This window comes from Zalophus californianus, chromosome 3 (assembly GCF_009762305.2).
Source record: "Zalophus californianus isolate mZalCal1 chromosome 3, mZalCal1.pri.v2, whole genome shotgun sequence".
Taxonomy (NCBI): Eukaryota; Metazoa; Chordata; class Mammalia; order Carnivora; family Otariidae; genus Zalophus; species Zalophus californianus.
Genome location: NC_045597.1, coordinates 187869220 through 187881466, shown reverse-complemented (window position 1 = coordinate 187881466; position 12247 = coordinate 187869220). Strand labels below are relative to the sequence as shown.

The following is a 12247-nucleotide window of genomic DNA, read 5'->3' as shown; positions in this document are numbered from 1 at the left end:
CACCTGTGACTCCCAGCCAAGATGGCGGCTGGCCCCATGCACTCACTGTCTCTCCCCCTGGAGACCCTTCAAAAAGGAGAGGAATCAGAGATATAAGAGTCATGATGATAAAGAGAATACAGGAGGTTTCGGGAGGGGGGGCTTGGGAAAAGGGAGGTATCAGCAAACAGTTCTCAAAGACAAAAAAGCAGACTAGGAATGTAACTGGCGATTCTGCCCAAGGAAGCCAGTTGGGCCCTCCAAAGCCAGAGGCGAGGTGGCGGTGTTCAGCCCAGCTCTTTGTCAGGGGAAAGGGTTACTTGGGGCAAAAGTAGGAGCTTTACGGAAAGTTGGCCTCGAGGACAGCTGACACAGACACAGCCCCCTCCCCAGCCCCAAATACACAACACTCTTAGCTGCCAGGGATCTACAACCACAGGAAAAGAGAGAAATCAAAGGGGCTCTGGATTAAATGGCGGCAGCGAGTGTCCCAGAGGAAAGACCTCTACATTCAGGCATCCAAGAGCTCCCAGTAATGGGCTGCTCCCTGCCTGGTCCCCAGAATCCAAGCCTGCTTCCTAAAGCCCGTCCCGTACATACAAAAACAAAGATGCCACGGTCAGGAAAAGGCCCAGAAGGAGCACTGTTGCGCCCCGCCCCTCCCTTCCTCCTTTCCAGACCCCCCATTTTGGCCAGGTTCCTGCCCCTCAGGGAAGGGCAGTCACTGACTGGCCTGGGTGGGCCCATGACCCAGTGCCAGCCAAGGGGATGCCAGGGGCTGGTTTACGGGACCCGTCTGGGAAAGACTTCCTCATTCATTAGAAGAACCGTAGGTCTTTCCTGCGTCTGATTTTGTCACAGCTGTGTGTGACTTGGGGAGCCTGCCATCTTGCTACCAGCCCCCAGATGCAGGCAACACCAGGACTGGGGGCACAGAGGATGGAACCCAGGTCTCTGACAGCAGCCAAGCATGCCGAAGGGCCACCCCTGCCCTCCGGACTCCCTGTTACACGACAGGATTCCCCACTGATGAGCTCAGCGCAGGGTTTTCCATCCTCAGACTAACACGAGGAGAACGGCATGGGTAGTCTCAGCACGCACGTTCAGGAACTGGCCCCTAATCTGATGGTGGCGACCCCTCGGAAGAGAAAAGCGTCAGGCTTCCACCCTCCGAGTCATAGTATCTCTGTTATTTTTAAGAGATTTTGAACAGGGACATCATACTTTCACAACAACAACAAAAAAAATCATTTTCTTTTAGTTGTGAGAGTCTAGTCTGTTCCCTCCAAACCAGTGGGTCTCAGCTTCGGGGAAACAGGCCTTAAACCCCATCGAGAAGCTGGATCCCCTCAGCAAGTGGGTGCCCGCAACTGGGTACATGATTGCAGAGGCCCCGAAGAGCTGAGGCGAAGAGCTCCTGCCCTAGCCACGGGGCTCAGGGAGGGCAGACGCCCAAGGCCAAGGTCTCTGCCACCGAGTTAGCTTTTGCTTTTCCTTTTCGTCTGGAGGTTTTTTATTTATTTTTTTTCTTAAAGTCTTTCTAGGGCTTGCCCACAGCCTGGCTCAAACACCTTGGACCACCTCTCAGGGGAATTTACACCAAAGCAGCCCTTCCCAGGGGACAGTGTCACACTGGGGACCCCAGGGCCGGGAGGCCAGCGGCCGGCCCCCTTCGCTGGCAGAAGAAGCAGAGGCATTTGTGGCCAGGGCTCTGGGCTCCCTCCTCCGTCCCTTTCTGCTTCCGCCTCTTTTCTCCTCAAGGCCCTGAGGTCTGCCTCAGGGAGTGAAACCCAGAAAGGGGATGAGAGAGACCAGCCCGGATTCCCAGGGCTTGGGATTCAGAAGACTCCAGAGGGACTTAATTGCCTAGAACAGGGCCCGGCAAACTACAGCCTGCAGGCGAAATCCTGCACCCCAAGTCTGACGGGAGCACAGCCTTGCCGGTGGGTACTGTAAATGGCTGGTTCTGCCTCACAGAGGTGAGGTTAGTCCCCCCGCAGCAGGGACCTGAGGACCCACAGGCCAAACAGATTTACTGTCTGACCACTTACTGGTGGTCAGGAGTTTGCCCACCCGTGGCCTCAAAGGAAACGAGAAGGTCAATTAGAAGGTCATACAGTCCATCCCCCAGGCTCCCAAAGTCGGATCACCTGCATCCCAGTGAAGCCCCCAGAGAAAAGGGCTTAACACCTCCCAGACAATTCTTTCCATTTCTCAGCAACTCCAACCATGAGAAAGCTTTCTTCTCTACACTGAACCAAAGCTGTAGTCTCCTCTTCTGGTGCCCGCCATGGTCGAGTGGGTCCCCACCGCACTCCAAGCTGTCAGCCGCCATCCTCTGCCTTCAGGACCCTCAGTCCCAGGGCCTTCAGTGCTTCCCTGTCTCAAGGACCTGGATCCCCTCCCAGTCCTGGCTGGCTGCTCTTCCCTGGCTATGTCCAGAAAGACCAGGACCCCCTACCCTGAATGCAGCAGCCTGGAGTCACAGTGCCCCCCAGCATCTTCACGGGGGCTGCTAGGCCACACGAAGCGTCTTGCACACGTGTGCTGGATGGCTTTTTCCAGGGCCTGCGTTCCTCCCTGTCAAACAGCATCATTTAAATCCAGCTCCCGTCAAGTGTATTTGAGCTTCTCAAGGGTAGTGACTCCTCGGGATCAGTCTGCATAAGCAGCCCCCAGCAGGGGCTTCGCTGAATGAGTGAAAGAATGAATGATGAATAGCTCATACACAGGAGGTAAGAAGGAAGCCCATCATCATCATCATCATCACCATGGTACCCCAGCGGATTATGGTGAGCCAATGTATAGACATGGCTGGCCGTGGGAGCCCAGAGGTGGGAACACTGGGGAAGGGGTCACAAAATGTCATGCAGCCTTGGAACCAACGAGTCCCTGTCTGGGGTCCATATTCTTGGCAGGTCGCTGACCACAAATCAGGTTTCATCCTGCAGGATGGTGTGGTCCTTGCTCCAACGACTCAGAGCCCCCTGCACGTGGGCCCTCCGAGGAGCACCTAGGATTTAGGACCAGCAGTGCTCTTGGATCACCAACACTGACGGGACACAGGAGCTGAAAGAGGCTCTAGAGGCCGGATTACATCATGCGGGGGAGATGAGCCCCGAGAGTGTCAGGGTGAGCGTGAACGTGAGCACGTGTGTCGGCATGTGTGAGCACATGAGGGGGCACATGAGGCACAGATCTTCGCGAAGCAGGAAACTGAAGGCAGACGTGTGCCAAATCTGGAGCGTGTGCGGGGCTCCTCCACAGAGCACGTCTTCCCCGGCTCACAGACAGACCTGGCAGCCACACCTCCCAGGACCCCAATTGCTCAGCTCGTTTTTACAGACCCACTGGCTCAGCGGCATCATGAAACCACACGCCGCGTAGCCCGGTGGAAATCAGACCCTCCTCCAACCCAACGGAAGAAGGTATCTCTATCCACTAGCTGGACTCGGGGTATAACAGGGCTAGAGTACACATGAAGTTAGAGTCCCCTAGACCTCACAGCTTTGAAAGCAGGTACTTGTGACCTGAGCTTGCGAGAGAGAAGGGGAAAAGGACTTTTTTTTTTGCATAATATAAGATTTTAATAACTCACTGAATTTCAACCTCAATTGCTCAGTCTCAAATTCCTCACTCAAATTCTCATAGCATGGGAAGGCTCTGTAAGGAGGGTGGAGGAGACTTCCCAGAGAGAGACGTGGGCAACAGGGAGGGAGGAAAAACCCCCAGCAAAGATCTCGCTGCCAGGAACTGCGGAACGCCCTTCCAGCCCACCTCCACGGCGAGCAAATGGAAACAACCGTGCTTGAACGGGGCTGAGAAATAGTTCTAGTTCCAAGTCAAGGTGCCTTTCTGCCAGAAGTCCAGGCCCCAAAACAGAAGCCAGCTGGGGTTCTGGCTGAACGCCCGCCAGGAATTCAGACGAGTCCAGGGTTCTCTCGCCTCACCCTCCGTTAGCCAGGGTCAAATGTGCAAAATCCAGTGCAGGTGAGGGAGTGTCAAATCTAAGGCAGGTCACTGTGGACTGAAGCCGCAATCGGGGGTCAGAAGCTCTTGCCTTTCTCTAAGCGGGGAGAAAAGCACCTGGCTTCCATTTATTTTCATGCACATTTCCCATCTTCCAAGTCAATTCACTCAAAAGATGCACCTGAGAGTGGGTGCGCTGTCTCTCCTCCCCCTCCCCCTCCTCCCCAGTAAACCTCCTCAACCTCACCTCTACAGCAAATGCCTCCCCTCCAAGTCTACACCCCTTTCTCCCTCCCTAGTTCCGTAACATCCTCGCCTTTCCAGGGCTCAGCGGCGATGCAGGTGTTGGAGGGGCGGCCATGACGTCACCATTTCGGATTCTCCATAAAAAGACAATTCTCCCAGAGCCAAATGCTCCTCTTCCCACCCTCCCTTTGGGGGAACTGGAGCACAAGCTCTGAGTATAACTGCAAAAATATCGAAGGCACATTCAAGTTGGCTGCCTTTGGGTCCTGCCCTTAAGTGGCTGCCCTCGGTACCTCCCTCTGCGAGAGGCCCCTGGAGACGCCCGGGGGGTAATTAAAATTTCCTGTCTAGCCTTAACCTCCACCAGCTCGCGTTACAGCCTGGACACACACACACAGAGTCAGTTTCTTCTGGGCCTTCTCGCTCTTCATTTAAAATCAGGCCACTGTTCTCTTGGCGCGGGCTATTCAGTAACACACTTGGAAATAAGAGGGAACTTTCTCTGGCCAGGCGGATGTCGTCTCTGGCTTCCCCCACTCACTCGAAAATTCTCTTCCTCCTACAACACACCATTTGGGAGCCAGGCTCATGTGCGGGACGCCCTAAGCATACGATGACAAGTGACCCCCAGTCCAAGACCCCAACATGCTCGTGGGCTGGGGAGGATCGGTTTTTCCCCAAACCTTGACAATGAAAGAAATCCCTTTCTTTTTTTCTTTCTTTCTTTCTTTTTTTTTTTAGCAAAACACTTTCAAATAGGAAAATCAAATGTAAAAGATCAAAGCCCGTGTTCTGCAGTATCTGCATGAATCTCTCTAGCCCTGAACAAAAAGAATGGGCATACTTTGTACCATCAAGTCAGGTTCTGAGTGAACTAAGGCGATATCAGAGCCTGGATCTAGAAACTCTGATTAAACAGAAATTCTTGCTGAAAGTAAATGCACTCCTGGCACGGGTGGGGGTTTTCCATTGGTTTTGTGTTTTGTAGTTAGATGGCACTCCATTTCATCAGGACGGGGCTTTGGGAAGACTGGTCCCCTTTCTGCTAGGGGTAGGGGAATCATGCTGGCTTTCTTTAAGGCTCTGACATCCCCAAATGTGGGAGCCTCCCCCTTCCCACCCCCCACTCCCTCCACTCAGAAGGCCACGAGGAGCCAGTCATGGGGCCACATGGACTGGGCAACTCTGCTCACTTGCAGTAACGGGTTGAATAGCCACCCCCCCCCCCCCCATTCACAGCCACCCAGACCCTCAGACTGTAATCTTATTTGGAAATAGGATCATCACAGATGTAATAAATTAAACTAAGATGAAGTCATACTAGATTAGGGTGGGCCCTAAATCCAGTGACTAGTGTCCTCACATCATCAAGAACACCATCAAGAACACTTGACCAGACATTAGCAAGGTGGAGTTGGGAGTAGGGCCTATAAGCCGAGGCGTGCCAAGGCTTGCTGGTGACCACCAGAAGCTACAAGAGGTACGTAAGGATTCTTCCCTAAAGCTCTGTAGCTAGCAGAGCCATGCCGAAACCTTGAGTTCAGGTGCCAACCTCCAGAAGGCCGGAGAATACGTTCATGCCGTTTGAAGCCACTAGATTACAGTACCTTGTTAGAGCAGCCCTAGGACACTCCACTCCTCCAGCAATGGAGCAAGTAACTCCCATCAACAGAGCCTGGAAGGGCAATAAGGAAGGGCACAGCCCCAGCGGGACCAATTGCTCAGCAAGCGGCCAGGGCACCGCTGTCCAGCTCAAAGTGCAGGAGAAATCGACCTCAAAGGATAATTCAGACATTGCAAAGTGGTTTTGGATTTTTTTTTTAAGATTTTATATATTTATGTGTGTGTGTGAGAGAGCGAGCGAGCGAGCACCAGTGGGGGGGGGGGTGCCCAGTGGGAGAGGGAGAAGCAGACTCCCCACTGAGCAGGGAGCCCAACACGGGGCTCAGTCCCAGGACCCTGAGATCATGACCTGAGCCGAAGGCAGATGCTTAACCGACTGAGCCACCCAGGCGCCCCTGGTTTTGATTAAGCAAAAAAAAAGACAACATGAAATTTGCACATCCACCCAAATGACAGCTGTGTGATCATCTGAAACCGAGTGATGCAAACCTCCTGGACCCTCACCGTGCGCGCAGCACGGAGCTAACTGCTTCATATGCATTAGCTTATTTAATCCCCACAGTAACCCGACAAGCACCGTACTGTTCTATCCTCACTTGACAGAAGGGGAAACCGAGGCACAGAGCTTTTCAGTAACCTTCTAGGTAGCAAGCAGTAGAGTCGGAGTCTGAACCCAGGAAGCCTGGCTCCACGTTCCAGCTCTTCACCACCTCGGCACTGCTTCTGCAGTGGGTTAAGTCTGGAAAGCCAGGCAATGGGAAATAAGCTGGGATTTTAACACGCTTAGGCTTTTATTTATTTATGTGTAGAAAAGCAAAGGAAAAAGGAAAAGGGACCAAGAAACCACGCTTTGCACGCTTTGATTGAGGACAGAAGCACGGTAATGACCAACACTGGCAGGACAGTACCGAGCTGGCACCCTCACAGGGCAGGAGGAGAGTCAGGGAGGGGTCGCGGGGGGCAGTAAGGGCAGCTGCAGAGAGGGGTCAGTGCGGGAGTGGGCACGGGGGCAGAGGAGTGAGCCATCGGGTTAAGAGGACCTACCTATGCATAGTTTAAAAGTTGCTGGGTGTTTTTTTTTTTTTAAGTCATGTAGGACAGCAGGAAGAACCCATGAAAGAGGCCCAGCAGGGAGTCAGGGCTGGACTGTGGGCAAAGCTGGGACCAAGGAGCTCCTCAGCAGGCAGCGGAGGACCAGCCTCAGGCCAGGCGGCAAATCCCCGAGTGCCAAGCCCCACAGCAGCCTTTCCAGGTGCGTGGGGGCCCAGGGCCTGCCCTAGCCTGGGCAAGGGCAGCTGGGGCAGGCGGCCCCTTGGGCTGATGGGCTCAGGCAGAGAAGGTCCCGGAGCCAGCTGGCTATCTGGAGCGGGGGTGGAGGTGGCAAGAGGGCAGGGAGCCGGCGGTGGTCGGCAGGGGGACTGGCCGGACCTAGTGACCGCAGGCACGGCAGGGCCCCTTCACAAGATGAGGGGTTGGTCCATCACCGAGTGTCACTGCCACATGCTGAGCCGTGTCACAAGTAGCCAGGGAACAAATCTCCCAACCCAGGGCCCGCTGACCCTGGTGGGGTAGGGACAGCCAAGTTCCGGCTGCCTCCCAGGTGTGGGAAACGGGCAGACGCACCCAGAGGGAATACCAACGAGTTCAGAGAGTGGGTGCTGAGTTTGTGGAAGCTCGGGCATTGGGGCCATGCAATCCCTGTTTCTGTGGGGGGTGGGGAGCCTGAAGCCGGGGCCGGGCACAGGGACACAGGGCTGGAGCCAAAGTGGGGGCCCGATGTGCAGCAAAGGGCTCCCCCCTTCGGGTCACATGCCATCTCAGCAGGTCACCCATTCATCTCCCCAAAACCAGTTGAAAGGAACAACCGCCCCCATTATACAGATGAAAGGATGGAAGTGGTTAAGCAACTTGCCCACGGTCAACAGTCACAGCTAATGACCCCGGAATAAGGGGGCTATGTCCCCACCCACCCCCCACACGCATGATGCATAACTGTGTCTCGACACCAGGTTCAGGGGGGCCTTTCCGAACACAGTGGGGGAAGAAAGGCAGCACTTTCCAGGGGCCCCTGCCCCGGTGGCCACGGCAGCTACCTGGCCCTCATGGGAGGGTAGCCGTTGTGCCCATCTCACCAGCAAGAGAACCAAGACTCAGAGGGATTATGGAGCTTGCCCAGGGTCACAGATCCTGGGCCCCGGCAGCCCTATGTCTGTCCGAATCCAAAGGTGACACTGTTCCCCTTGCCATGCTGTGTATCCGGCTACTGCTCAGCTGACTCTAACCGGAGGGGCCGTACTGCTTCTCCCGCCTTCGGGACACAGGGGGGTGATTCCCAGGAAGGCTTCTATGCACCAGTTTGGGCCTCAGATCCCACACCCTGATGACAGGAGCTGCCAGTCCTGCCACAGCAGACTCATGGCTGATGGGGAACAAAGCAGCAGGCCTGAGCCTGCCCACAATCTGGGTCCAGAATGACCCATGAAAGTCATTCACAGCCAAACCAGCACTTGACCCTCCTTCCTCAGCAAGAGCCCCAAAATTTGCCAGTGAAAGCCATTCTTCCCCACCGCCAAGCCCCTGCTGCTAGGGGTGGAGGCCAGACTCCTCACTGCAGGGGTGGGGCACATGGCTCAGGCCTGGCCAATTGGAGCCACAAATCCCCCTGGCCACAGCAATTGGTTCAGAGCCAGTAAGAAACAATAGTAAAGCTAAAAATAAAAAGAGAGAAAGAGACAATAAGGCCTTTGCTGTGGTTACTTTCCCTCCGGACTTACTGGAGCTGCTGTGGCCAGGCTGCCACCACCAGGGTTAAGCCACCTGAGAATGGGGACAACAGAGAGAGGAAGCTGGCTTAAGAAAATGAGAAACTAAGCACTGATAACATCATCTGAGCACCTAGGTCCAGCCATTCCTGACTCCAACTGTGAGCCAATTAACCTCCTTTTCGTTTACGCCAATTTGGTTGAAAGTGACAGAAAACGCAACCTAGAATTCTGCCTGACACCATAGCTCTGGAGAGCTATCATGCAGTGCCATGCGCACGGGGGGACCCCGGACCACACACTGCCTTCCCTTCAGCTTGACCCTGTTTCCTCATGGATGCCACCTCGCTTGAAGACCCTGTGTGGACTTAGGCAGCCAACAAACAAACGAACTTATCCTTTCACAAATTGCTCTGCAGAAAAAAAAGCATAAATAAATAAAAGAAGCCCAAGTCTATATACCTCAAAGCAACCTGAAGATGGAGGTCCCCGAGATGCAGCACCCGCCAATCCAGCTGGACTGGGAGGAACTGCTGGGCCATGGGAGCGAAGAAGCCAGAGCAGTCATCCCTGGGAATAAATCAAAGGGGCTCCCACAAACCATTCACCCATTGCTCTTCCATCTCCACCCCAGACACACCACCCCCAACTCAGCCTTCCTTAATTACCCAAACTAGACCTACCAGGTGTGAACACCGGAGAACAGTGCCGGGAAGCCAGGGAAATCAGGGTGTGGGGGGAGGCAGAGGAGGCAGGGAGGCTCCGAGAGCCAGCCTCTGCTGACCTCCACAGAGGCCGAGGTTGGACGGCAGCCCAGCCTCAGGAAGGGGCCAACGCTCTGGCCACACAGTGCCGGCCACAGAACCTTTAAATAGAACCTCCACGCGGGAGGACAAACACATTCCAAGCGCTTTTAAAAACGCCCCAAGCATGACCTGGCCGGAGGCCTCTGCTCCCCCAGGCATTTTTCCGGTCTTGGCCCAATTCTGGAAATAATATTAATAGCTCGGTTAGGAGCTTTAGGGTGTGCAAAATACTCTATGGCCTTAAAAGGCAGGGACCATTACTGCCCTCACCCTCCAGATGAGGAAACTGAGGTCCAGGGACCTCCCAGAATGCAAGGCCGAATAGTGGGGGCTCTCTACGCTGCCTCCAACGCCCAGCAGCTCCCGGGCTCGGCGGGGCTTGCACCGCGGGACAGGAGCGAGCCCCCCGTCCGACCGGCTGCCGGCTGCTACGTCCGGTTCCGACGGGCGCCTCCTGTCCAAAACGCAAGAAGGGGTAGAGCAGACATGGCGACGCCGCCGGGACGCTCCCTGGACACACTCGCCCCTGGAACGTCCCGATCTTTTGCAACGAGTTTAACCAACTCTCAGTTCTCAGCCTCTGTGGGTACATCAGACCCCGCGCGGCAGCCAAGGATAACTTTCCTCTTTTGTTTTAAAAGATAAAAGGACAATGGGGCTAATTTCTCCCTGGGGAGATAAAGCTGGCAGGTGAGGCGCCGCGCGACTCCGTTTCCTAGAAGCTGCGCGGCTGGCACATCTCGCCACCGGCGGCGGAGGGGGTTGGGACCGGCCGTCGGGACCCGGGCCCTGGGACTCAGGGGAACTTCGGAGCTCAGTCAGGGAGAGCTGCGGCCACCGCTCTCGGTGGCGCGGCCACCGCTCTCGGTGGCCCGGCCAGGTCTCCCCTCCGCCCCCCGCAGCGCCGGCACGGGCTCCGGGCGCGCAGGATCTGGGGGCGTGGGTTAAATGCTAAGGGTACCCCGCATCTCCTAAATTATCCCACCCTGTCCCACCAAAGCAGAGCCGGGACTCCGGGCCAGAAAGACCCGCCCACCGCCACCTCCCCGCTCCCTCCCTCTCGGGTCCCCGGGAGCAGGGTCCTCCCCGGCGCACGGCGCAGGGCGGCGCGGGCGCTCACAGCTTGAACTTGCTCTCCAGGTCCTTGATGAGGCGGCGGCTGAACTCCGGGAACTCGGTGTAGGGGTTGAAGACCTTGCAGCGGCGAGGCCGCGCGGTGCCCTGGTTGATGTCCAGCCGTCGGGTCAGCTGCGCACTCAGCTCGGCGTCCGCGCAGGCGGTGGGCGCCCAGGCGGGGGACTCGGACTCCAGCTCCAGCGCGGCGAAGGCGCGGGGCGCGGGCTGGGGGCGGCCCTCCTCCGCCTCCTCCCACTGCAGTCGCCGCTGCAGCTTGAGCGCCAGCTCCTGGCTGGCCATGGCGACGGATCTGGGGACCCGGGGACGCGAAACCCGACGCGGGGACTGGCGGACGGCGCGCTCCTCGCGGGCTCGCGGCTCTGCGACGCTCTGCCCCGGCGGCCGGAATCCGGCGGTTGGGTGGAACCGCGGGCGGGGCGGGGCCGCGGCTTTAAGGAGGCGCGGCGGCTGGAGGAGCCGCCCGCCCGGCCACAGGCCGCAGGTGTCCTCGCGTCCGGGGGACGCCTACCCGGCTGCCCGCTGCCCGCTCCCCGGGACTCCGGACTGGAGGCTGACCGCCCCTCAGGACGGGAAGTGGACCCTCCGATCAACTCCGACCCTGCAGCCCGCGCCCGCTCGGAGGGATCCGGGGGACCCCGCGGTCCCCGGGGAAACGGCGGCGGTAGAGTTTCGCGACCGTTCGGGCGGTTCCTCTCTCGTTCCACAGACGTACACCGACTGGAGGTGCTCGCGGCCCAGGACAGGCCGGAGGTGGGAAAAACCGAGCGCCCCCGGGTGACACCCACGCGCTCCCGTGGCTGGAGGTGGCACCCACGGGTCGCGAGGTCTGGGAGTGGGAGGCGCCCGCAGGGAGTAGGGAGCTGCGTTTCTAACATTTCATTGAAAATAAATGTTGCTTAATACATTAGATGTTAATTAAAAAACTGATAAAAAGAAAAAAATGAAATGTTGCTAAAACATACTAAAATTACTAAAAACAAAGAAGCAAACAGAAAAGAGAGCAAGCAGGGGTGACAGAAGTGGCTCCCCCAGAGGCGAGACACCCGCGTAGCTTCAGGGGCGCCAGCTTTTTCTGTGAGACACACAAGAAAAGAAAAAGAAGCTCAAGAATAAATAAATAACAGCCGTTTTAACAAGCGGGTAAAACAAGTACAGTCGTCATTCTCCCCAACGAAGGCTGATGCAGACGGCTATTACATCAGCCAGGCGTTGTAAACACCGGTCTGCCCCAGCCTGGACTCTCCCTGCTCTGGCCACCTGGTGGGCTGCTGTCCCCAGCTTGTCTGTGACCCCAGCTGAGCTGCGGCCTGCCGGGCGGGGGGGGGGGGGGGGGTTGGGGCCGTCTATAGAGGCCTCATGAGAAAAAAAAAAAGTTATTTAGGGGCGCCTGGCTGGGTCGGTGGGAAGAGCCTCCATTCTTGATCTTGGGGTTGTGAGTTCCAACCCCATGTTGGGTGTAGAGATTACTTAAAAATAAAACAAAATCTTAAAAAAAAAAACCTAATAGCTTTGCCTTTTCTTTCACTTGTGAATAGAACATAATATTGAAGATCCTCATGTTACTGAGAGTGGATTTTGTTTTTTTATTTTTAAAAGATTTTATTTATTTATTTGGCAGGGAGAGACTCAGTGAGAGAGGGAACACAAGCAGGGGGAGTGGGAGAGGGAGAAGCAGGCTTCCTGTGGAGCAGGGAGCCTGATGTGGGGCTCGATGTGGGGCTTGAT

The 12247-nt window shown here is 56.2% G+C and overlaps 1 protein-coding gene across 3 annotated transcripts in view; it reads right to left on the bottom strand.

Moving 5' to 3' along the window:
- The window catches only part of EFHD1 (EF-hand domain family member D1), a 43409-nt gene extending 31579 nt beyond the window's left edge, over positions 1–11830 (bottom strand). For 2 of the 3 annotated variants that reach the window (XM_027591296.1, XM_027591297.1), the window contains exon 1: positions 10506–11830. In XM_027591296.1, coding sequence (XP_027447097.1) covers positions 10506–10801 — 296 coding nt within the window. In that variant the 5' untranslated portion in view covers positions 10802–11830. Of the gene's footprint in view, positions 1–9262; positions 9373–10505 lie in introns of those variants that run through there. The other variant, XM_027591298.1, reaches the window with a different exon arrangement.
- Between the last annotated feature and the right edge of the window lie 417 nt (positions 11831–12247).